This window comes from Drosophila melanogaster, chromosome 4 (genome assembly GCF_000001215.4).
Source record: "Drosophila melanogaster chromosome 4".
NCBI classification, from domain to species: domain Eukaryota; kingdom Metazoa; phylum Arthropoda; class Insecta; order Diptera; family Drosophilidae; genus Drosophila; species Drosophila melanogaster.
In genome coordinates this window covers 800,157-827,823 of record NC_004353.4, presented here as the reverse complement: position 1 = coordinate 827,823, position 27,667 = coordinate 800,157, and the positions used below count along the sequence as shown (strand labels likewise).

The 27,667-nt window shown below is 36.1% G+C and overlaps 1 protein-coding gene across 4 annotated transcripts in view, besides 10 other annotated features; it reads left to right on the top strand.

Moving 5' to 3' along the window:
* Sox102F overlaps positions 1-27,388 on the top strand; it is a 33,958-nt gene extending 6,570 nt beyond the window's left edge. Inside the window, exons 1-4 of one of the 4 annotated variants that reach the window (NM_001272145.1) lie at positions 20,477-20,638; positions 20,868-21,002; positions 24,497-25,426; positions 25,714-27,388. In NM_001272145.1, the coding sequence (NP_001259074.1) occupies positions 24,512-25,426; positions 25,714-26,541 (1,743 nt within the window). In that variant the 5' untranslated portion in view covers positions 20,477-20,638; positions 20,868-21,002; positions 24,497-24,511 and the 3' untranslated portion in view covers positions 26,542-27,388. Of the gene's footprint in view, positions 1-4,205; positions 4,324-20,476; positions 20,639-20,867; positions 21,003-23,743; positions 23,979-24,496; positions 25,427-25,713 lie in introns of those variants that run through there. The other 3 variants (NM_001014695.2, NM_166792.2, NM_001272144.1) reach the window with 3 other exon arrangements.
* Positions 4,385-4,441: a mobile genetic element.
* Positions 4,647-5,113: a mobile genetic element.
* Positions 7,519-7,582: a mobile genetic element.
* Positions 7,628-7,810: a mobile genetic element.
* Positions 10,839-11,290: a mobile genetic element.
* Positions 11,336-12,803: a mobile genetic element.
* Positions 16,484-16,792: a mobile genetic element.
* Positions 18,447-18,607: a mobile genetic element.
* Positions 22,508-24,127: a mobile genetic element.
* Positions 24,149-24,324: a mobile genetic element.
* Positions 27,389-27,667: the final 279 nt, after the last annotated feature.

Sequence of the window (27,667 nt, the reverse complement as noted above, 5' to 3'; positions counted from 1 at the left end):
AACTTGCAATTTATAATGGGAAGTGTAATTGCTTTTATCATAACTTCTTTATGTGTGAGGTGCGATCGACTAAGACAAATTAAAAAAGCCATGTCATCTTAACGTATATTTATCAAAATTAAAGTATAGTATTAGTGTTCCAAATGGGTGAAAGCGGATGTTTTTGTTGCCTCATAACTTTCAAATGGGTGTGGAAACTATACAATGTTGTTGCTGTAGAACCTGTGTTTTAGAAAATGTTCATTTTAAAAAAATTCTCCTAAATGAAGGCTAGAATCTACGCCAAACTAAATCAAACCAAGTTAAACATCCTTTCAGGGTCAACCCGAGAGACACATTTCATGCTTATTACACTTGTCGCACCCCATTGGGTTTAGCCATGGTGTTATTCGTTCACCCTGCTGATTACTTTGTTTTCAGAAACCGTCATCTGTCCTATACTTAGTATATGAAATCCCCCTTGTCTGCACGTAAATGCAAAGACATTTGTCGGCTTATTATTCTGGACGGTTTTCTTACCACATTTTAACAGTAGCCATGAAGACCTTGAAAGGGGATGAAACTTTTTTTAATACCATATTGATTCGCAGTCATTCAAACGAAGTCTTTAATCTTTTGAGATCTTTCTTTAGTCCTCACAAAACAATAGTATATTTATCAATAAATGTTGGTGCGTGTCGTGCAGTGGTAAAAGTGTCACATAAACAAAAGTGCTCTGAAAATTAAACCTTTCGGACCGACAGGATATTGCTCAGGTTAACATATATGTACATATATACCAAAAAGTGTACTTTATGGGTTTGGAAATGCTTCCTGTAGTGCAATTTTAGCTTATTCTTGACTTAACATAATGATGCTCTTGGGGTATTCAAAAATTATACGAAAGTGCCTATCAACACTGAAATCGGGTAGAATATACATATTGAACGTATGTATGTTACTGCTCAATTCGAGTCTGTAAAGTAATGTATAAGGGTGGAAAAAGGAATGCCGTTCAACAATATTCAAACAGCGCAGTTTTAATTTTAGCAGTCATATAATAGTTATCAATTTAAACAACAAAAAATGGTTAAACTTATCCTCAAGCACTGATCTGCAAACGAGCATATATGAATCCAACCAGTGTCAAGTTATGCCTACAATGTTAAGCAGAGTCTTGCCTATAAGTAAGTATATATTTACTTATGATAGGAAAACTTCCAGTCCTTGTTTCGGAAGGCTGCTGCTAGATAGAAATGCACAAACATAAGCCTACATAAATAATACATGGACCTGTCGGCGGATGGAAGTCTCGACAGCCGGATAAACGGAGCAGAAAATTTAGTCCTTTGTAAGCTATGCGAGGTCCAGTCAGCCTTTTGTTTGCGCCTTTTTGACCAAACAAGTGCACCATCAACAAACAAACAATACACACACAAAGCGCATTCAGTAACAAAACAGTCTTAAACAAAGCAAACCACTCTTTGAACTCCGATTTGTATGAGCGCCTCGATCCCCATTCACTGCCTTGAGTAAAAAGGATTTTACAACTCTCCGTGGTTTTCATATATTCATGATATTAAAATGGTCATAAAGTGCATCATAGTCTTAGTAAGCAGCGACATCTGACAATAAAGTAAATGAAGGTGAATACAATTTTTTGGCACACTCTTGTTCTGGCGAACAGACAAGCGGCGATCTGACAGACGGACGGATTTACACCCGTTACTCATAGGCCAGGTTGGCTGGTCTAGTGTTACTGATCAGGAATATTTATATTTTATATGTTCGGCAACGCTTCCTTTTACCTGTTTTACTTTTCAACGAATATAGCATACCCATTTACTCCACTAGTTATAAGTATACCACGTAAATAATCCGTTCGGTCAACACTTGTCAAATTTTTGTTTAGACAAATAAAGTTAAGGAGGGGTGCCTTAAAATTAAAAAGACCTTTACATCGATGAAAAAACTTTTAAGGGCAATACAGTTAGTATTTAAAAAAAAACCCTTGAATCATATAATCTATTACGACAAAAAAGTTTTATTACATTACAGTGCTATGTGAAAAATTATGAAAAAAATTAAGAAAATATTGGCTAGATACATTCGCATTGTTGCTTTTGACATATACGAGTCCGAAGTACTATATTAAAATTTGATTATACAAATCTATAAAAAGCTTCTCGTCTATTCTTCTTTCCGGGTTGATAAGATCTGTGATTTACGAAAAAGTTCGTTTTTAAAAAACATTTTGTATATTTGATTGCCTTAAATACAGTTGAAGCTGTTTGATGGAATTACATGTTTGTGTTTCTTCAATTTGCAAAGTAGCAAACGGTTCCTTTCAAAATGCCAGCAAGTTTCACCAAAGGACGCTCTTTGCCTTTTCCCCTTAGAACCGTATTCATTTTTAATGCCAGCACGTGTTTGAGCAGCCGCATTAGGTCTACTACCAATGCTCGTAAACAATGCTCGCCACAATCAATAGAACAGACCAAAAGTCATGGGAAGGTTATGACCTCAATTGAAAATTCATTAATGCACCAAAAGGATTTTTTATGTGCTTAGGATGTTTTTTGCGGCTCTCAAAAGAGGGGGAACTAATATTTATTGTATGCACCTTAGAGCCCACACCAATAAACCACGTGCCTACCTAGCGATTTTGGAAAGAGATCGCCCAAGAATACCTTTAAAATGAAACGAGTGGTTCAATAACTGTTTGGCAATAAGAGAAGTGCACACATTGACCTAATTTTTTGTAACCATTGTAACTGTAAAATGAACCTCATACAAACTATAAGGTTAGCATTGTTATTACTAACAGGGAAGTACTATATCATAATATTATATCATGTCATAAGCAAGCTATTATCTGCATGCCTAATCTCAGTTTTTTAGCTTTTATAATCGAACGTCATACAGAGAAACAGGCGGATGAGCAGACTGTAGGACAGTCAGTCGCTTAGTTATCCTGAATGTAAAAAATTCTACCTGTTACATACTTTTCATCGAATCTAGCAGGTATAAATAGTTCGGGCATCAAACGAAATACAATACTGTTTTCATAAATTTCAATTGTATTCTCACTTTATATTATATATACATACAAATTGAAATGTAGCTTTTTGTTTGGAAAAAAAACTTGTATTAGCCTCGAAATATCGAAAATGTGTTTAAATCGGGGATTAAAGTGTGCTGCTGTAATTTGCAAAGTATGTACTTTGTAACAAAGCGTTTCCAATAACTCCCTTAACCCTCTGATGGTAATCCTACTGGCTTGCCGTAACTAATTTGTTATTTATTTATTTTCGGTTTCCATTACTAGCCCTTTACATGTCTTCTAAAATATACAGGATGTAATTTTTTAACTTACACGCGTCTACGTATATGTAGGTGTCTATAAATATTGACATTTTAATACAAGAGCAAAAACAGCCTGAAAGGAAAAAACCATTGAAGCAAATTTGCGGAAGCTATTTGTAAGTGTACAAGTCAATATTTGTCTCTACAACTGTATAAGAATCCACATCCACATGGACGGGCTTATGTGCAACCCTCTATGCGCTTACATAGAGGAATACAGCATAAGCAATATAACTCGTGCGGATGGAGTCGCACTGAACGGAAGTCATCATTATAAATAAAATGTTTAGTTCAAAGCGAATCGGGCAAACAATCATTTGTTGTGGAATGGCACGGTAGGCATATATTGCATTGGACAGAACTTCGCCTTCTTAATATAAACTTTGGCTTAAGTATCTGCAGATTTGTCTAGGCAAGATGTATTTTCATGTTGTGTATATACATATGTATATTAAGAGACAATGGCCAAAGAAAAATATTTTTTATTAGAAAAATATAAACATGAAATAAACTACATTTACAAAAGTGACGTTTGGAGAGTTCTGGGCGTCTTGCGGTCGTTAGAAGAGGGGCGTAGCAAAAATGTTTTTGGTATACCGTTAAAAACTGGCAAATAGTTAAAACTAAAAGAAAACTAAACCTTTTCTAAAAAATTGGAAGTGTTTTTGGACGTAACACAGGGTGGCATAAATTTGTAAGACTTATATAACAATCAATAAACGTTTTAAAGTAAAGTCCACAGTGTATATTACTTTTGATTGCGAGGTTAGATTTTATTTTTTTAAATAAATGTTAAGAAAGAACACTTGTAAATTAAGAATTGTTTTCATTTTAAAATTCGTTTAACAAACATTTTACAGAGTTTGCCGAAATGCCGATATGAAGCCTCCTGGAGAAGATCAAACGAATGAGAAGGAGCATTCCGACTTAGGGATGATAAAACAACTTCAATTAATACGTAATCGAATACTCAGTCAGGTGCGTCCAAACCCATTTATATAAAAATGTTCCGGTATTTAGCTGAGAACAAGATTAAAATAAAGGAGACCGCTATAGTCGAGTTCCCCGACTATCAGATACCCGTTACTCAGGTGGTCCAAGTGGGACCGAGAATTTTCAACATATGTAGAAATTGGTGGACTAAAGTGGTTTTATGGGTCAGGGTGGGCGTGGACAATATGTTTTCGGTATATCGATAGACATTGGCAAAACAACTGATTTAATCCAAAAAAAAAAAAATTAAATCATTTAAAATCGGTTTGTAGGCGTTAGAGGAGACATGGCACGTATAGTAAAGGGGTTTACTAGATTCGTTGAAAGTATGTAACGGCAGAAAAAAGAGTTTCCGACTATATAAAGTATATACATATATTCTTGATCAGGGTCAAAAGCCGAGTCGATCTGGCCATATCCGTCCTTCCGTATGAACTTCAAGATCTCAGTAACTATATAAGTTAGAAGGTTGATATTAAGCATACAGATTTTAGAGACAAATACGCTGAGGTTTGTTGACCTATGTTGCCATGCAATGTTTGATTTTTCTTCGTTTTATTGTTTGTCTTGCGAATTTGTATCGGTATACCAAAAACACTGTGGACATGCCTCTCCTTTCTCCTACACAACGCACACACTTTTAAACAATTTTTAAATTTTTTCTCATTGTATTCCCCAATATCTATCGATATCCCAGAAAAATGATGACATTTTCCGTTCGCATTCGCATTCCTACTAGCTGAGTAACGGGAACTCGAAAATAGCATTCTCTCTTGTTATATTTAATTTCATTTTTATTTGATTTACCCTGTGACTGAAAAAGTATTTCTTTTACTTGCCTCTTCGCCGCTTTGTGTGTAAGACCTATTTGTTGCTTTCAGTTTCTTTCATCATTTGCACAGGTTTGAATAACCATTGTATTGTTTCGCCTATTCAGAATTCTAACAATAAGCTTTTCTTTTCCCTGTGTTGTACTTTCCATTCCATTTGGTCCTTCTTCATCATGTGCCCGCCACGAAGCTGTATTCACAGCCGTGGTTCATCCACATTTACAGACGGTGGAAGGAAGTACATCTATACATGTGGGCGCCGTCTATTATTAGTTTATGAATGACTTTGAGCCGGTGCCAGATTCCTATATCGATCTATGTATGTCATGTCTACCCTAGCAGTAATTAGGTACATATATATTTTATCAAAAAAAATCAGAAAATTATGCCCGTTAGTAGTAGAGTAAAAGGGTATACTAGATTTGAGTCGTTGAGTCGATAGAAACGTCTGTACAGGTCTAATAAAAATATGAAAACATATCAAATCATTTTTCGAATGTTTTGGTCGTGGCAGTTTTGGACGGTCTATATGCGTAGGAGCGTTTCCGACCTTATAATGTATATCTATTCATAATCGGGATTAATAGCCAAGTCAGTCCGTCTGAAATTCCAGATATCAGAATATACAAGAGCTATAAGGTTGAGATTAAACATACAGATTTCAGAGACATCGGCGCAGCGAAAGTTTGTTGATCCATGTTGCCACGCCCACAAACTGCTTAAAACTTAACTGTTATGATATTTTTATTAGTCTTCTTTTTTTATTAAGATTTTAAAAAATTTCAAAAGTGTGGGCGTGATTTTGGCCGGCTTGTGGGCGTTTACTCTAACGGGTGGCAACAAGTTTTTTTCTTGCAAATCGATAAAAAATTACAAGAATAATAAAAATATGAAAATATATTAAAACATTTTTTAAAAGTTTTGGCGTGGCAGTTTTGGACGGTCTATGGGTGTTGGAGTGGACATGCCAAAAGTTTTTTGGCAAGTCGAAGGAAATTTACAAAACTAAGAAAAATACAAAGAATGTTCAAATGTCTCAATTAGGATAACTGCTGCATGTCAATCTAGCCCTAAAAACGTATAGATCTCGGGATCTATAAGAAATAGAAGATTGATATTAGGTAAGCAGAGTGTTGGGCGTCGAATTAGTGCAAATTAGTTTCAGGATGTATAAAAAATGCTTTAATTTATTCGCTAATTTCTATAGATTTTTAATTGTTTAGTGGCATTTGATTTTAAACCGATTAAATTTGGTTAAATTGGTTTAACTATATGTATGCATTTATGACGACTTTAGGACGACACCTGCCTTACCGAGCTATAATACTATCTATCTATCTGCTATCTGTGAATACAAAATTATACAATGTTTTACAAGATAAAAGTATAAAGTAAAGTATATTTCGACACATTATCCTTATTATTTTTACCACCACCCAATTTAAGTGTACCTATTATTCACCGGGGAGTTATTCGGGGCATTAAGTAACGGTGAGGTAGCAAATTTTAAGCTGAAGCCGTCAATGAATAAGCACATCCTATGCAGTTCGGATTCATACTCTGGCTTAGCTAAGCTAATCGGCTTGGAATCACGCTAATGTGATGTTTATCTGTGCAATACTTAGCTAAAAAAAAAGGGGGATGATGACGATGATGATGGCCACTGATTATTATTGTCAATGCACAAAAGATCTAATGAAATCTCACTGTTTCTGTTCAAATTTGCGTTTTTTGGGGTAGTTGCCACCCGTATATATTAAAAAGTAAGCAATCATAACCGCCGCAAACATAGTCCCAACGCAGATAATATCTTAATAATCTTAAAAGTATTATATATAACCATGCCTTGTTTTGCTAAGTATTAAAATTATGTAATTTAATCACAATGAATGTGTATATATACTCTATATCTAATGCAATAGCAAGCAATAATATGAGAGAACGCTATAATCGACTCGTTAATCAGATAGTGGCAGTGCTAGCTAGGGTTTTCAAAATCTTGTTTTCATAATAATAAAAATTTGCCAAGTAAAATATTGCCAAAAAAAAATCGTAACATTTTCAGCATTACTATTACTATACCTTACAGTAATAACATATATCAAACCAAAACATCTCTAACGAACAACATAGAAAATTTTTGACATCAACTTTTTATACCAGTTAGTCGTGAAGTAAAAGGGTTTACCAGATTCGTTAAAAGGTATGTATAAACGGGTAGAAGAAAGCATATAACGGATAACACCCACAAACCGCACAAAACAGCCACACATTTTTGAAACATTTTTGGATATCTTTTCATAATTTTATTAGTCTTGTATATTTCTATCTATTTGCCAAAACACTTTTTGCAACGCCCACTCTAACGCTCTAAAACTGCCGAAAACTGTCAAGCACACACTTTAGAAAAATGTTTAGATTTCTCTTCGTTTTATTGTTTGTCGTGTCAATCTGTATACCAAAAACACTGTGGCCACGCCCCTCCTTTCACTTAAAAAACAGCCAAAACGGTCACGCCCACACTTTTAAAAAATTTTTCTCATTACATTCCCCAAAATCTATCGATATCCCAAAAAATGGTGCAATGCTTTTGCGGTCCCACAAGCTGAGTAATGGGTATCTAAAAGTCGGGGAAGTCGATTTTTAAAGAATTCCGCAAATATGTTTTTGTTGTTTATATGCTTATGTTTCCTTTCTGGCGATTCGCGGCCACGGTGCAAAGTGGCAGTATTATTTTGGTATGGCCATCGGAACAGGCCATATATAGTAATATAAAAAAGACTTTTGATACAATTTCACAATTCACAATACAATTTAGAAACGGTATAACGCTCATATGGATTTGGCTTTAGCGATTTGATTTACAAGATTTTATAAGAATAGCATTCTACATATTTCGAATATCCATTCAATACTAATATTCAACATATACCATGCATATCACATTATGGCACCGCGAATACTAGCAACTAAAAACTGAACTTACTGCTGAACAGTACATTTTCATATAAATTTATAGCATTTGTATTTTATTTTAAATTGGATTTTGTACACTGCAAAGCTATAGCTTTAGTCACAATATAAATTTAGTTAGATCAATGTTTAAAACGCATGTACAAATTCCAATAAATTACGTATATGTACATACAATTTCGTGCATATATCCTTGACGCAGATGCATATGAATTATCTGTTTAAAAAATATGCCGAAATTGACTATAATGCTTTGAAAGCTAACGGTTTTGCCCTTCGCAAAATGAGGGACTATATCGGAATATGCACATCGTAACTAAGCAAGTTTTAAAATAAAAGTTCCTTTTTTAGCTCAGTGTGGATGGTTCCAGCAAGCTACAGCAGGGATAAAAAATTAAGAAAGTTAGAAGGCATTCACGTTAATTTGGTAAAAGAAGATTTTTTGTGTATTTATATCTATATATTCGCATCTGTAAATCGATCGATATAATAAGAATATCCCACGCAAGTATTTCAAGATGTGGGTTAGTCTAAATCATTTCAGTGAAGAAGCGCACATTTTACAGCAACAATTATGGATTTTGTGACATTTATGGATGATTCCAGAATTTTGGTGTTGTCATGTGTATAAATTATAGGCTGAAATGTTTTGACTTTTCTTAGCACACTCTATAAATTGGCTCATAGATTGAACAGCAATGGAGATGAAAATTGTAAATGTATGGTAACGCAGGCTCTCTCACTCACGAGTTGTGTACATAAATAAGATGTATACATATATGCATGTAGATTTGGTCGTGCAATGATCTACATACATACATATATGCAGCATTGGAACATTATATTGTTTTTTTGTTTTTTGAGATTTCTATATTTATATGTGTTGATTGCAAGTGCTTATATTTATGGCAGGCACACCTATGAATCGTTTATTATAATGCATATAAGATAACACAGTAAGTATACATGTATGTATATAGAGAGTACCAGCAACGGTACTACATGTTTTTGTAGATAATTTTAATAACCTTTGCAGAAGATATACATATGTTTCTTTCAGTCAGGAGCATGTATTATACATATGTATTGTATGTTAATATATATAATCTGAAACAGTATCAACAGCAGAGTCCAATATAACCATGTCCGTTAGTTATCTGATCGATATTTTTCTAGACAAACTAGCCTCTCATTTTTAAGCTAGTCCGAAAAATTACCAAATTATCATAGTTTCGTTACTACATATTTTCTGCAAGGGTGTATACGTTTCGACTTGCCGAAGCTTGTTCATTTGTTGTCACTTGCTAGCTTGGAACAGGTTTTGACGTGATCAAATTAAGTTGTGGCTAAGCATTTATTTTCTATTTTATTTTAACTATGACTGTTGAAAAAAGACATAAAACAGAATTATATTTTATTCTACCTTTTTTAAGGCTTTTTCTTTAGATTTCACTTTAGATAACGCAATAGGAAAATCCACGTGCATATGTATGTATGTGTATTCAAATAAGAATTGGTATATTTTTTATACAACGTCCAAATGTGTTCGTTTTTCTGCCGTAAAATCTGTTTCTGTATTCATTCATAAGTTTTGCTTTTAAAAATAGATCTGTCTTTCCTTCCTATTTCTATTCCCTCGTAGTACCGCTCCCAGACTTACGCTTGCATACTACTTCATACACATACATACATACATAGATATGCATATAGATATGTACATATCTTTCTTCTTATGCAGCGATGATGTTGTCTTGCAAGGTTAGCACTTCTTGATTAATGTTGAAATATTTTCAGAGATTTTGCAAACATATTTCCGGTGTGATTCGAAATCCTACAAACAGAAAAAAACAATCCCTCAGTCAGCCAAAATGAACTCTTAGACAAAATTTAAAAACTGTTATTGATTTTTGTAACTTGAACTTCGAAAAACCATAATCCATCTCTTAAATGGACTTCAGTCCGATGAACAAGACAACATTAAATGCAAAGGTAATGGGACAGGGCATGTAACCTGTCCTGTGTAGGCGGAACAAATAATTTTAATATAAATGGGAAAGAAATTAGTCGTTCTTTTTTAACAGAAAAAATTAATGAAATTATTATTATTATAATTTTTGTAATATACATTAAATGGTATTTATTAATTTAGATTCGAGTCACAATCTAAAAACAAACAACAACTTTTCGGTTACCTGTACATGACTCAACATAAGCCAAGTACTTTCGAGTCTCGACATGTCATTTCTTAAGATAATTGCTAGCTTGCAGTGTGTGTAAAATGGTCAAGTTCTCTTTTTGTTTGAATTTGTTCATCATTTTTACGGTAAATACGCTCTCCGTACCTGTAACTTTAAGAATCCAAACAATCGCTGTGTATTCGGCTAACCTCGTGCGGTCAGGGTTCCCGGTCAGGCGCTTTCTCCCCAAACAAAGCGAATTTTTGGTGACATCCCAGAGTGAATTTTTGGCATAAAAAATTTGGAGGTGGAAATTTTATTTGCTATAGGCAAAAACAGGAAGCAGCAGGTACTCTTCTTCGAATAGGGCTAATTTTGCGAAACAAAAACGTGTTCTGAAATACAATGTCTTAATATACACATTCATTTATTTTTTTATTATAATAATAATAAACACATACAATATGATAACTATACACTGATATCCTAATCCTAACATTTCCATGTCATAATCAAATGTATCTTAAAAAAAAAGAATGCTAAACTCGAGTTCCCCAACTATCAGATACCCCTTCCTTAGCTAGTGTGAATGCATTCAAAATTGTTAAAAAATGTAGGCGTGTCAGTTTTGGTCGGTTTTAGGGCGTTCGAGTGGGCGTGTCAACAATTTTTTGGGAAATCGATTGAAATTTCCAAGACTAATAAAAATGTTAAAAAAAATAACACACATTTTTCAAAAGTGTGGGCGTGGGAGTTTTGTGGGCGTTAGAGTGGGCGTGGCAACATGGGTCAACAAATTTGCGCTGTGTCTTTGTCTCTAGAATCTGAATGCTGAATCTCAACGTTCTATATTTTATAGTTTCTGGGATCTCGACGTTCATACGGAGAGACGTACATGGCTAGATCGACATAGGCCATTGATCCTGATCAAGAATATATATACTTTATATAATCATATACTTTATATAGTTTCAACGAATCTAGTATATCCGTTTATTCAACGGGTAACGGGTATAAAAAAAGAGAGAACGCTATAGCCGAGTTTCCCCGACTACTCGTTACTCAGCTAGTGGAAATGCGAACAAACCAAATTTAAAAAAATCTACATTTTTCTGGGATATCGATAGATATTGGGCAATAAAATGCGAAAAAATTTAAAAATTGTTTTAAAGTGTGGGCGTATGTATGTATGTATTTTCCAAAAATTTTGTGGAGGTAAAGTACACAATGTAACCGTAGTATAATAGTAATACTTTTTATTCAACCAATAATAAAAAAATGTATTTATTTGGCACGCTTTATCAAAATATTGGTTTGCCCTTTATTCATTTTCTATTGAAGTGTGCCGAATTAATATATTAAGACATTTTTTTTCCAGGCCAACGTCATTTACAACTGTAAAAATAAAAATGAAATGGAAATAGTTCTTAGAGTTAGTAACATCCGAAACTCATTAGGCGACCTAAGCCCATATCATGTCCTATATAAAGAAGTGAAGTTTATTTGGAAAAGTCATAAGAACTTGGATGATTATAAGAATTTGGATTGTTATCATATCAGTTATTGGAAATGACTTTTCCAACATCCAACAACCACCATTCCCCAAAAGTCGTTTGCATTATCCCTATTTAATCCCTTAGAAAGCCCCTTTCTTCTAATAAGGCAAGAGAGTGCTTGAAATAGGGCTAACTTCCTCTCCGTTTACGAAGCTAATGACTCCTGAAATAGTAAATAAATCTGTGACAAAGTGCGTGTTTGTGGTACACAATTAGTTAAAACATTGTGTCCGGTAAGTGTGGTTTGCACGTGTGCAGGACATTAAGAAGCAGTAGTAGTCACATAAAGAAAACTTTTCACCAGCTTACAAAATTAGCTACGTAATTACATTTAAGTACAAATAAAATATAGTGTTAATCCGTTTTTAGGCCCACTTTTAAAGTATGATAGTTGGCAGTGACTTGGAAATATTTATGAAAGCCATACATAAGGTAAGAGGAAAGTAAGAGTATCCAACGCCTAATGTTTAGGGGCTTCAGGCTAGACAAATTCGTTATTTCGTGATTATTATGCCAGACCCTATAAATTATATAAATTATTGATCTGGATATAAAAATATCGATATCAGGAACTATAAAAGCTGGAAAATTGATTTAAAGCATACATATTTACGAGCAAAGGAATTTTAAATTCACACTTATTATTTATGACAATTATCTATGGTGTAAATACGCGCGTTAGATAGGGCGAGACAAAAAGTTTTTTGGAAATTCAATAGAAAATTTACAAGACTTATAAAATTATGAAAAAAATTTCGAAAAATGGTTCAAAAGTGTGGGCGAGTCTGAGTCTGTAATCATCAACCTCAACCTTCTAGCTTTTATAGTTACTGAGAACTCGACGTTCATAGGGACGGACGGACATGGCTAGATCCACTCGGCTAATGATCCTGTTCAAGAATATATATACTTTATATAGTCGGAAACGCGAACGAATCTAGAATACCATTTTACACTACAAGTAACGGATATAATCATAATCAAAATTCCCTTTGATATAATTTTCTGACACTATTTGAGTACAATCCATAAGTTCCGAACTATCAAGTTGTCAACTCCTGCGGAATGCAATGTTTTCTTAGATTGGTAATGACATTGCTATGGCGGTGGCTATTACTATTAAAATTCATTGGCACGCTCCGTGCGTCGTCTGCCAACTAAGCTTAATCTGATAAGAATTGAAGCAACCACAATCCCGCAATCACCAGCTGAGACATTCAGCCGCGTAGTTGTCGAATCGGAATTCCCAAGCGGCTGTTCCTGTCCCCGAAAGCTGTAACGAAAACCGTTAATATTCCAATAACACAAGGTATACGAACAGTAGTGACAGTGGACGAATGCGGGGGTATTAGAGCTGCAAATTACACAGATGACACGCTGTGTCATCGCTTCATTGACTGACTCCTTAGTTCTGAAGGATGACTCTGAAAAAAGTTTCTTTCGCCTTGAGCCTTTCTTATTGAATAATTTCGCATTGTCGTACACATCTTGCGGTATTGTTGTTGATGGGAAGGTTGTACAACTGCTTTTGGATGGTTTCTCGAGACCATTTCTTTCTCAGATGGCACTAACAGAAAATCAATACCGTTCTCTTGTAAAAAGGAGCCATCCTAGATCCATTGATAGAATAAGATAAAAATAAATATTTAAAAGCAAACCCCACGGGAAAACAAATTAGACACAACGCGTGGCTGACTAGCCTTATTTTAAATATTTTAACTTCCTTACAGAATTAATAATAATGGTTCCGGGTTCACAGGCATTGGATGAACTGCGATACGAGCGATATGAAATATTAAAATGTAATGCAAAAGTAATTATTCTGATTCATATTATTTTTTTCTTCGCCACCAAAATGCCGTGAAATTCAAATTAAATGAAACTCAATTATCATAATAAAAGTATTCTGTTTTATTGCTGACGTTAGTCTACAATTTTGTTGGTGCTGGTTGTTATACAAAGTAGTACAGTAAGTGCCGAGTGTTAAATATTTGTAAAATAATATCGATAATTAGGCATGTTCTTAAATCAACAAATCGATAATTCACGATTACAACAAACATTCCTTACCTTGGCTACAGTTCGTTGTTGCTCTCACATTCTTTTTTTTGGGTGAACCCCCCGGGCTTATCTCACCAGAGGTAGCATATCCTCTCCTCTGTGGGAACACACCTGAGATTCTTCAACGTTTTTGTCGATAGCATTTAAAAAAAGGCAAGCGAATATAACTTGAACGCTTGTCTTGATGGACCCTTAAAATACCATATAGAAAAGGGAACGTACTGTAAGCAGGGTGATGCAACTGCACGTGCGGGTCATTGAATTGTTTGAGAATACAAATAACTGATTTGTATTTTCATGGGGATGACTATGAGTAGAAGTGGCAAAGGCGGTGTGGCTGCTGCAAAAACCGCCACTCAACTTCTGGCTTTATTCTAATTATGAATACAAGCCGCTGTAAAAACCACCCTCGGCCCACCCGCGCAGCTAATGTCAAGTGCAAATGTCTTGGTCAAAGCAAAGGTCGCGGCATATGAGGAACGAGATGGAGGGGCCCGTGGGCCAGGAAACAGCATTCACTTCTTTTATAGAACCGTATTTCATCTTGGACCGCCCATCGTTTGCTGGGTAATTGTTTTTTCTTTCTTTGCACGACGATTTGCAACTTTGTCCCTGCCCTTCGACGCCCACATACAAACTGAATCCTGCATCCTGGGTCGGCGTCAACTCAATTACGAATTATTTAACGTTCGCACTGCAAACAGTATACGCATGAATCTTCCACATATCGTCCACAGCTCGCATCTCTGTTGCCGTTAACCAGGAAATTCAGAAGTATATTGGGGAAATTGAAATTTGAATTGAAAACAGTATGCGAAAAAATTGAAAGCCGGGTTTCAAGTGCTTCGCCCAACACCAAGTTTCAGGCAGTCCGATACAAAGTATTAGAAGCTGTTAGCAACCGCATCCCATCTCAATTTTAAAAGTGCTACTATAAAATTCACATGTGTAAGTCAGCTGCTCCAATCTTTTGACCACCCATCACTCGCCCTCCGAATAAAGCGCTTATTTAATACCGAAAACAATGGCAGCTCTAATGATGGAAAATGCCAGGCAGCTACAGACCCGGCCAGAAGGATATGATTAAATCTCTGACAACAAAAGACAAAATAGAATTCAAATTAGATGCTCATTGTCAATGTTTTGTTGCCAAAGTAGCGCCACATTCAATGTATTGGGATATTCAAGGCCCATTGTTCCTGCCAGACAATGGGGTCACAAATGAAGAGCTTGGGTGTATTCACTCAAGCTGTAGCCTTCGGATGTGACGTAGATCCAAAATCCAGGACGGCGACTTTTACCAAGGATATGGGCAATAAGAGTAGATGAGCAATACGGTATCACGCGACACAATTCCAAGAACAGCAGCAACCCCTCCAATAATATGTATACTAACGATCATCAATCGACGTCATCAATCTTCATCCATAACCAACACACTCAACCCAACAATTTACGTCAAATAAATAAAGCATTGGACATGCTTAAAACGTTAACTCGACTAGCACGATTGGCACCCCACATTATACCCTCTTGCATTTAAACTTAACTCAATCCCCAAAAAGGTAGTGTGTACTTAAAATCATAGTCCCCTTTTATATTTTCCTGCCGGTTTCTTTCTGCACATTTGCATATCACTTGTTCATCCATTTAGTCCGTAATGATAATGTAAGACATTTTTTTACATTGCTGGTAAAGTTTTTCAATTTAAACTTTATAGTGTATTTGAATTTCTACGCCTAATCGACTGATTCGATTATAATTACCCGTTAGTTAGTTAATCAATTTGAAATCTAGCCCGAAAGTTAGCTGTCACTTTATTAAATTAGTGTATACCAACGAAACTATTGTTTCCTGTCTAATATTAATTTATTTTTCAACTGTTCCTATGGGTCATATGTATATATGATATAGTCTTCTTACTTTGAAAAAATTAAAACCGAGATTAAATATTAATTTAACTTTATTAAGTTATCTATATTCGTCTTCCGAAAAAGATATACCATGCAATGCTTTGGGATATGGTCCAGACAACATCAGAAAGGGGTAAATACGTATTTTCTGTCACTGGTGTTTTTAAGACCCAAGTTGTGTCAGACAATCCTTTTGTGTTTTTATTATTGCTGACGCCTTCCCCAAAATGATGAATAAATAACGAAAATAAAAGAAAAGTACATCCCCGCTAGAATATTGAGAGGTTTGTCCCAACTTTGAGATATGTGTAAGGGAATACGCCGAATGATAAAAACACATCCAAGCACAAGCAACATTTGAACATGCATATGTGAAGTTTATATTACCATATATATGTGGTACTTTCTTATGTACGTATATTTTTCCGGCTTAAGGGTTCACTACATTTTTGTTAAATGTTTGCAGAGACTGATCCTGAATAGATGGTACAAAGTCACATTTTAATACCCAGATAAAAAGTTTTAGAATTTAAGTTTGAACTTCGCAACTGAGTAAAAAACGCATTTCCAACCTTATGAGGAAGAATCACAATAGCCGAGTATAGAAGCTAGAAAGTTGAGCGTTGGCTGATGTTGCCACGCCCACTCTTTCGCACACAAACCGCCAAAAACTGCCGCGCCCATACGTTTGCAAAATCTTTTGATATTTTGTCATATTTTTATTAGCCTTCTAAGTTTCTATCAAAAAACTTTTTCCACGACCACTCTTACGCCAATAAACCGCCCAAAACTGAAGCGCCCACACTTTTGAACAATTTTTAAATTTTTTCCCATATTATTCACCAATATCTATCGATATCCCTGAAAAATTATGGAACTACGCGTTTGCATTTCCACTGGATGAGTAACAGGTATCTGATAGTCGGGAAAGTCGACTATTGCATATAACATAAGGCATATAAAACGCCATTGTGTCGGCATAACGATAGAAATCAGAAAGGAAAATATATTAGTTTTATATATCAAGTTTTTAGAAAAATGGTTTCACCATATGGCAACCCAGTCTATAAAACTAAAATTCCACGTTTAGGAAAATTCTTGTTTAACTTTCAACAGAACCATAATCGAAACTAACTTAAGCAATTTGTATTTGCGATTTCATTTGTCTATCTCGTTACTTTTGACATTGCCTTCAAAAGCATCTATGAGCCATTCGAAAATTACGCTTTCCTAGGGATGGGTTGAAGGTGGGTCGGTGGAAAAAGATCAAAGGACAATTTCCTGATTGTTTTATTCCGTTATTTTATTTTGTTTGCGTTCCGTTTCGTTTTGAGCTGTTGTGTATATGTAGCTTCGGTTTTATTGTTGATGTTTGGGCGTATGTTGTCTTTACTTATTTATTCGATTCGTTTACTTTGACATTCAGCGTCAGTCAGTTTCAAATACCCTTGGCCATCCGCTTACTTTATTGACAGCCACCCACCACGGTCAGACTTTTTTATTTATTTGTTTATTTTCATTATTAAATTGTACTTCATTTGTATATTCCGTTTTGTTTTATCTTATTTATCGTTTTGGTATTACAGAAGTCTTTGTTGTGCCCCAAAAATGTGAATACAAAAGCTTTTCGATTTAATGCCGATTAATTAATTGATGAGTGTTGGTTTGATAATATATCCAAATTGATGTTTTCAATTTTCGCTTGCAGTTCCGAACATTGGGTGGTGGGTTTTTGCAATTTGAGATTGTCCACACACTAGTTACACAAAATAAAATAAGGATAAAGCATCTGCTTTAATTAAAGCGCAAGAGTTTTGAGCTCCCAGGACCTCCAATCTGCACCAACAATATGAATATGAACACTCTGGCTTCCATTCTAAGAGAAACCGCACACCCGGACTCCGGTACCTCATTAACGCCGCGAAACGAACTCGACACATTGTCAAGCTCTCAAGTATACACTTCTAGCCCAGCTCATCGGAACAGTTCCGTGGGTGAATGAGGAAGTGGATTTTGGGGATGGAATTTGTTGTTAAAATTTTTTGTTTACCACCAAACAATATCTTTAACCCCGCACTGAACTCCTTAAAGTCTTTCATAGACAAGTATTCATTCAGGAATGCTTAAGGTCATATAGTCAAGCCCGGTTGACGCATCTAATGATTCGGGCGGGGCTTCTTTGACTTCTTCTAAATCTGTGTGGTCGGTCACCTTAAAACTTTTCGGTGGGGTAAATTAATAAGAGGAGTATTTATTTAGCAAATGCAAAGTCATCATTCTTCGGTAGTTTTTTTTACTTCATTCAGAGATGTATTTTCTTGCTTTTGAAAAGACCACCAAAATCTTGTTTTGCAAAAATCACTCAAACGAAGCATCGCACTTGAAAATCTACTTTCTTGAAATGGAAATTCTTTGTCAAATAGATAAGTCTCTAGTGTCAGATATTCTTATGACTTATGACTTTAAGCTATTTTTAGTTCTAAAATTTTATGTGTCCAATATATAGTTCATTATTTTAATGGTTCCAAACCAACAGAATTATTATAATCGTTACTCGTAGAGTAAAAGGGCATACTATATTCGTTTAACAGTATAAACGATCAGGATCAATATCCAATCTCGCCCTGTCTGTCTTTCCGTCCGTATGAACGTCGAGATCTCAGAAACTATAAAAGCTAAAATGTTGAGATAAAGCATACAGATTCTAGAGACACAGATACAAGTTTGTTGACCCATATGGTCCACTCTAACGCCAAAAAAAAAATGTATAAATTCTTTCTCATTTTATTCCCCAATACCAGAAAACTGTTAGCGCTCGATTTTCCAGTTGGCCAATATTTGTCATTTACTATCTTATAGTAACGGCTGTCTGACAATCGGTAACTCCCGTTTCTATTTCTATAAGTTTTTATATAAAACTATGCCAGCAATCATGCGTGTAAGTGTAAGACATATGTACATATGTAACAAATGCAGACACTCATAGCTCAAAATCAATTCATTGACGAGTTAAGTTATTTCCTATTATTTTCCATTTTTTGTATATAATATAAATTTATTTTACGTTATGCAAGCAATTGAATGGCTTTAAAAAGTATGAACTAACAGAGGCAACGAACATAACATTGAAACATAACAGCAATGATGAATTATAATTTTGAATAATAATTTAGAATAGCTAATAGTGTTGGCTAGTTTTGAAGCACTCTTTGCCTCCCTCTTGTGTGAAGGTCTAATGGGTGACGAGTCTTTAGTCTTCTCCTGGTCGTCGGGTTAGCTAGTTAAGCCGATATGTGGTTGGTTTGAGCGTGAAGCCGATCGTTGTATCGACATGGATGGCGGCGATTGATCTGTTCTCTAACTGTGTGGATGTTGAGGAGTTAGGTTATTACCTATTTTTTTTCCAAAAATACATATGCACTTTAATAAGTGTTTGTGTATTTTTTCTACAAAATATGATTTGTGCTGAAACTGGCCTTAGAGAGTTTCCTGGCTACGCCCATGCGTACATGGCCAAAATTTAAAGGCCAATGGGCAGGTAAATAATCATTCACATGTACGTGTTGCAAGGGCGAGTCCACATAGGCATGTGTTTCTTATAAATATACCAGCTTCCCGCTATTCGTCCGCCAACCGAAACGCAATACTGCAGTACAATAGCAAATAATTGACGAGACAATTGGCTGAGACAAGCGGAGCAGTAACCACCACTACTCGTGACGTAGCTGTACGAAAAGGGGCGGAGTTTCACTGTACATAGGTACGATTGTGTTGGACAATGCCCTCCTTGGCTTTCTTTCTATCGATTTTGGAGTCGAGTAGAAACAAAAAGGTTTTTGTTTCTCTGCATTCATGTATTCACTCGGCAGAGACACGCATACTCGCGTACAGCCTAGACAGAGACAAAAGCAGTTCTATGGGGAAGGGGGATGGGGCCGAGTAAGAGAGAGATAGAAAACGGTGGCTTTAAATACAAGGAGCGAAAGAGACAATTCTCGTAATTCGTGCAACAATACATATGTATGTACAGAACAATTGAATCCACGCCCACACACATTCACTTCGATCCCCAGCCAACCACTCGGCGAGCTGTTTCGTGACCTAAATGGGGGAGTGCTTATGGAAAGCGAATAGCAGCATAAAGAGATGCGAAGAGCGCATAAAGAGTAAACTGTAAGCTGCACAGTGGGCGGAACTGCCGGACAAACTAAGGAAGATGTCGCTCTCGGTCAAAAAAAAAGATGTAGTTAATCTTTATATTTTTGTGTAATAGAGTGCCTATAACTATTGCAAATCGGTCGTAAAATCTTAAATTCCCTCCTGTTGGTGAGGGCTTAAATTTATTAGCCCCAATTCTAATGTCCCAAAAATTCTTATATATTTGGTTAATGCCTAAACTTCAATTGTAAACGTGTTGCAATGCGAAACTTATTTTCCAGTAATGCATTTTTTTTATTTTTCAATATTTGACCATTTATATGTCAAAGCAATGAGTAGTAGTCCCAGTCGCTACAAAATGTGTGCACCCACTATGCGCAGCTGCTGATTTCTAAGCGTCTCGAAGAGTCCATTGTAAAACTCTGACATCACATCAGCACCCTCAGCTGTAGTAGGATGTTCCAGCGTCGTCAGTTTCCCGCGATGGCTCGACCGGAGAAGTAGATGCCAAGGCGTCTGCGAAGACGAGGGCTACCCTAAGTGCGCAAAGAACGGCAAGTTGATTCGGAAGCTAGAGCCCCGAGGGTCAGAGCGGAACAGTTGTTTGGACACCCTCTGCCTGATTTCACAGCGTATGTATACAAAACGCTGCCCGCAGAACTGAGCACTAAGCAACGAACACCGAACAAAAAAATATTTGGTCGGTGGCGTTAGAGGGACAGTGTTGCTGTGCAGTGACGTTTACGGGCACTGATACCGATAGTGATACAGGTCACATTCCGATTTGCCATTGTGTCGCATTGCCCTAGCCAATCAGGCGCAGACGTTTCTGACCATCCTCCCTATTGAAATTTTTAACAGCTCGATTGGATTGACAGCTGTAATGGCACAACTTCTCTGGATGCGCGAGGTGAACCACCTGATAAATTAACGAAAGCTCATGGCTAGTGTGAGGAGAGTCCAAAGCAAGAAAAACAACATTAAACCTGTGTTAATGCAAGTGAAACTGCAAGTAGTATAAATTATTGATAAAAAGCCCCACAAACTAATCGTGATAAATTTCTACTTACGAACGCTAGCAAAATATTCGGAGCAAATTTTTAATTTTTTAAAGTGGTTAATGAGATAAGTTTATATTTTGTACACATATTAATAATGTGATCCATTACCAGATTTGTTTACCATTGTATTCAAGAAGATTTATTTTTCATCAAAAAAAAATAAAATTTTAATTTTAAAAGTGAGGTCGCGTCAGTTTGTTCTGGTTTGTAGGCGTTAGAGTGGAAAAAATGTGTTTGGCAAATTAATACAAATTAAAACCACATAGAATGTTATAGTCGAGTTCCCCGAGTTCGAAGCAAGAAATTTCATATTTTTTCTGAAGTATCGATCGGTACTGGGAAATAAAATTTTAAAATGTTTCAAAAGTGTGGGCGTGCCCGTTTTGTAGGTGTAAGGAGGGGCATGGCCAGTGTTTTTGGCATACCGATAGAAATTGGCTAGAGAAATAATAAATTATAAGACAAAAAACATTTTTAAAAGTGTGGGTGTGGCAGTTTTACTACACGGGTATAAAGTGTGCGCAGTTTACAAATAAAAGATTACCTCAAATGTCATACGACGAGGAATCTAATGCTTACAATACGAAAGCGCATGCTTTTCCTTTATTTTGACTTGTTTGTTACCGCGTTGCGAATTATCGTTGCCAGGGTCAAGGGTAGCTCGTCGAGAGAACTCGAGAGCCGACTTTTTGTCATCATCGTCCGAGTCCGTTCAAATTAAGGAATTTTTCCAGGAAGACGTCTTGTGTGATCTTCAATTCGCCGTTTTAAAGATTATAAAGAAAGAAGACTTTTCAAATTGAAAAGTTGTATCTTTGAAACAAATTTGGAGAATCAGATGCTGAATATTTATGTCCGAGGTGTCGGCATTCATACGGACAAGACCAGACTGGCTTATGCTTAAACTAAGCTAAAAGCTGCAGTGGCTTTCGGCTGGGTATATCTTCTTAAAATTATTTTTCTTTATCTCACATCATTCATATTGGCATCTATACTATTGCTATATGAATTCTATACTTTCAAGTATTAAAAATTTCTTAAATAAATGCTTATTAAATTTACCTTTAGGAAATATATGCGAAATTATAAATTTTATGCCAGAGAGTATACGATATTTTAAAAAAAAATATTCAAAAAACAAGTTTTATACTAATTGTATACATTGCTTTGAAGAAATTTAGTATAATTATTATATGATACTACTGAAGTATCGAAATGATATATTAAATTTAAACAAGTAAAAAAAATCAAAATAAAACATTCGAAGTAAATAAATAAAAATTTGCTTATCAGATTTAAAAGATTTGAGCCCAAAACTATTATAATGTATTGTATAGGGGTATTATTATAAGTCCAGTTTTCCATTTGGAAAGAAACTTGAGCTGCATTAATGTACATATGTATGTCTTATCTTAACCTACTACATATGTAACTTATATACATTAGTGGGCATAAGTATTTGGACAAGAAATATTTTCAATATATTTGTTTGTAACTCATTGTTTACTTAAAGCAAAATTGCTTAATAATTTTAGTAAATAGGTAGACTATCGTAGTTAAATTAGGTAACATAAACATATGGATAACTTCATTGTTGATTTAACAAAAATTACTTTCTTACAAATTAGCAGTGTCATAAGTATTTGGACAAATTATTTAAATGTTATAAATTGAAAAAAAAAAGTCAACTACAAAATTATGACAAATTAATAAAAAATATACCCTCCCTTAGCGTCTATCACCTTTTGCAGACGTTTTGGTACAGACTGTACCAAGCTGTGGATATAATCTATTGAAATATCCTTCCATAAGGTTTGAATTTCCAAAATCGTTTCTTCGCGACTTCTAGATAAGTTTGCACTCCTTTTTCTTTTTAAATATGACCAGAGGTTTTCTATTATGTTGAGGTCTGGACTTTGAGGTGGCCAATCCAATGTGTTTACACCAACATCTTTCAGTAACTTCGTAATCAGTTTGGCCTTATGACAGGGAGCATTATCCTGCTGGAGTATGAAGGACTCTCCAATCAATTTATCACCAGAGGGGAATGCATGATTATTAAGGACATCTAAATATTTTCCTTGATTCATGGTTCCATCAACAGGAACCGAATCTCCCAAGCCAGTGAAGGCTACGCATCTGATGATTTACTCTCTGACATACTGGTGCCACTTTTTTCCGATATTGTTTCGGTAATCTAACAAAATTTTTTTTTTGAGCAATGAAACTCAAAAGAGCTTTCATCGCTCCACAAAACATTTTTCCAGAATGATGCAGGCTGACCAACATATTTTTTGGCAAAGTCGAGGCGCTTTAACTTATTTCGTGGAGTTATTAGTGGTATAACTTTGCTAACATATGTTCCAAAATCGGCTTCCTTAAGACGTCTGCGAACCGTTCTTTCACTGATATCGATTTCTGCTCCTTCTTTTAGTTCTTTGGCAACCGATCGGGGAGTTTGTAGAATATTTTGCTTAAACATCCGTACAATATACCCACCGTCCTTTTGAGTGGTTTTACGTGGTCGGCCACTACGCGCAACGTTTTTTGGTTGTGTGTGTTTTTTTATATTTATTTATTTGGTAATACACCGTTGCCCGTGGAATTTTGTATAAATCAATGATATTTTGTACCGAAATACCAGAATTATACTTAATTATTATTTCATTTTTTATAAATTCGCTCAGTTCCTTTGTTTTCCCCATGTTTAACAAATTTATGAATGAAATAAAAGTAGGTAGTAACACGTTATCAAGAACAAATGTTCAAATGATCTAAAAAAGTCAAAAATTTGATATTCATCGAACAACAGATCAATGCGAACTAATTAAATGTGATGTCTAAATACTTTTGTCACCGCCCAAATCGTTGTCTGTCTAACTTTCTTATCAGCAGAAGGAAAATTGAAAAGGTAAAAAGCAAAACATACCTCTCGCGTGTAACTGTAATTGCACTCTTTGTTTTATCATCAATAGTTTACTTATTTATTTGACTGTACTATGAAAAGCATAGCCCGGCAGTTGCAAGCTAATGGTGTCTAAATACTTATGCCCACTAGTGTAGTTCCTAAGTTCGAGAAATAATCTAAAGTCTAGCTTTAATTTGCCGAGATTTAGAAGTTCATACGGACGGAAAGACAGACGGACTGACATGGCTATATCGACTCGGCTATTGATTCAGATCAAGAATATATACATACATATATTTGAAATGTAATCTTTCTTCTACCTGTTACATACTTTTCAACGAATCTAGTATATTGATTTTCTCCACGAGTAACGGGTATAAAAATGTGGATTGCAAATGTCTCATTTACTTTGTGTGCAATATACGACGAAATAGTTAGACGACTTCATTTTGGTTTTATGGACGGTCAAATGATATCTTCAGACTTTTTGAGTTTACGTACCTCTTGTTGTCTTTTTTCAGGCTCATTACGATAGCATGACCGACATTGATGCGAGTGCTCAACAGCAACAACAACTTCAGAACGTGCAGAGACTGCAGCACGAAAGCTGCCTTCAGGAATTGCACAATCATCTGAGCAGCCAGTACGGGGCAGTTCGCTTTACTGCAGCAAACCCCCAACATCAAAATCAACAGGCAGTTTCCGTATCTTCCGGAAACTTGATGCCGTTCCTTCCGGCCTTCCTACAGCCGCCAATGCCCAATGCTCAACAGCTCCTGCAGCTCATTCCCGGTCATGAGAATGCCCAATCTGTCCCAACTCATCACCACAGTCACCCGCAAAGTGAAGCATTCAGCACACACAAAATGGCACTAGCTCCTATGTGGTCCACTGCGGCTGTGGCAGCTGCGCACATTCAAGCAGCTCTGGCGGCTGCGGCAGTAGCAGCTGCCAACAATAACAAAAATAGCAGCCATTTTTCGAACAACACTAATATAGTCGGTTTAGCCACCAGAGGTAATGAGCTACTGAACACAGATTCTGATCCCCAAATGGAAATCGGAGAAACGAGAAGGGGCGGCAATGGGGGGTCCTGCAGATCAAGGCCAGAGTCCCCAACGTACGAGAATCCACCTTACGAAATCCTCTCATACAGCCATAACACACCTCCAGAATCTCCACATGGTCGAACAGCTGATTGTTCAAAAAACTTTTCACCATCCCCGACAGACAATCTCAGCATTGCGAGCGTGTCTGAAGCCCAAGACTCGGAAATGGATGCTCCACTTAATCTCAGCAAGCCAAAGGGATCACCAAGTTCATCACCGAACAGCTCTTCCCAAAGGGATCACTGCGAAAACCTTACTCCTGTTGTGTCCAGTCCTCCCCTCAGTTGGCACCAGGGGCAACCACATTATGCGGAGATAGAGTTGCCCCTTCTAAAAAGTCATGTAAGTAAAATTAGTTTTGCAGATTATTTTTAAAATCGGCTTAATTTATTTTATTTAAAAGCACTTATAAGTCAAGGTAAGCTTATCTTAGCTTACTACGCAAAATGCAAACCTTTTTCTTGACATTTATGTAGTCCCTGTTGCCTATCTGAATCTTGCTTGCACATGTGTTATCTATATAACGTAATGTCGACCGCATTTTTTCAAACACAGCACTTGGTCGTGTTTCTTTTGAAAAGGAATATACTGTCTAGTTTATTAAAGCGGGTTTCTTTAATTTGTTCTAGGGGAGAGTGTGGAACTCAGCTGTTGCATGTTCTGGAGGATCACGGGCAACGCGAGTGAGTCGTGACTCAGTAAATAGTTGTGGTACGAATTCAGAGCGATCGGCTGCGTTGGACCCAGAAAGTTTGAATTCAGGTCAACTAGGCCCTGTACCTGCATCGCCATCATCGCAGCCACTGAGACAAGGAAATGGTCATGGACACGGAGGCAACCACGGCCACGTGCACAGCAAGCCACACATAAAGAGGCCAATGAATGCGTTCATGGTGTGGGCAAAAGATGAGCGTAGAAAGATACTCAAGGCTTGTCCAGACATGCATAATTCGAATATATCAAAAATTCTTGGTGCTCGTTGGAAAGCTATGTCCAATGCCGACAAACAGCCGTATTACGAAGAACAGTCAAGGCTCTCGAAACTTCACATGGAGCAGCATCCGGACTATCGCTATAGACCTCGACCCAAGCGCACCTGTATTGTGGATGGTAAAAAGATGCGTATTTCCGAATATAAGGTCCTGATGCGAAACCGGAGGGCTGAGATGAGACAGCTATGGTGTCGCACAGGCGGGGTCAGTGGTGGCTCAGGAAGTCTCTGCGCAGATGCCTGTCCAAAGGGATCCGGCGGTTCTAATTCTCAGGTCGCGGTTGCAGCCGCTGCAGCTGTGTATCACTTGCAGGATATGGCATCTTCAGCAGCTTCCACCGCTCATGGGCATGACTGTGGACATACACCCCCTCAGCAGTTCTTCTATCCCCCAGAAAGCTTATCGCCTTCTGGTTTTTCTTCCGATGAAGTGGAACTTGCATCTCAGCGCGAGCTAGACGACTAGGATGGTGATTACCGAAAGCCAAATCCGGAATAATGACAATTCTGGCAAACGGTGCCAGTTATCAGAAGATAAATGAAAAATACAATTAAAATCTGTTTGTAAATACAAAAAAATAGGATAGTCATTATTTGAAGTAAGTTTCAGTTCAAGTGCCATTAACGTACATATATACACATGCATACATATATAAGTTATTTGTGAATCCATAGTTTACAGGGCATTCGGTCTTGGGAACCTTGCAATTTTTGTGCCATTTACGCACCAATGCCATAATAACATACCCCAGATTAGCCGTAAACAAATAGGTAGTTAGTATCGATTAATAAAAATACAAAATATACAATTATGTACATGTCAAATTTGTATGCGTCCAAATACTCAAATCTAGTTTAATAGCATCCACTTAAATAAATACATATATTTAATTAGTTGTAAATTTTCATAACTACTTTAAAGTTTATTATAAAGATTGGCTTGTGTGCATACTTAGTAAACAAATTACAATGTTGTTATAATAACATTATAGTATTCCTATTCCGGCGGTAAGCCGCTTTTTCATAATCCTGGTATTATAATATGCTGGCAATCTAAATGCAAATTTAGGAAATCTAATGCACACGTTGTGTATATGATGAACATGTCTAAGTGTACATTCAAATTATTATTTCACTCTAACATAATTAATTTTTAACATATACAATGCAATCGAATCAAAAAGCTCATAAATCATATACATTTTTAAAATGGCTTTCCAAGCAATTGTATATTAACAGCAAGAAATAGAATACTAGAATAATGGCTTGGAACCAATTAAACAAGAACGCGAAATATATCTTTTTGAAAGTTCAATGAATGATTTCTTTTTTTCCTTGAAAAATATTTCGACAGCTCATCCATCCCTATCCCGTTCCCGTTCGGAATTGTTAGATCACTACAAATCAGTGTTTTGAAAACCGTTACTCGTGAAGTAAAATTATATTATGAATTAGTTTTTTGAATTATTTTCACATTTGTATCGATTAAATTAAGTTAACAACAGGCATCGGTTATTGAAATTAAGAATTACAACAATTTCAATTTGAGTTGCAGCTAGGCGACAGTGATGTACACTAAAAGACCGCTTTCT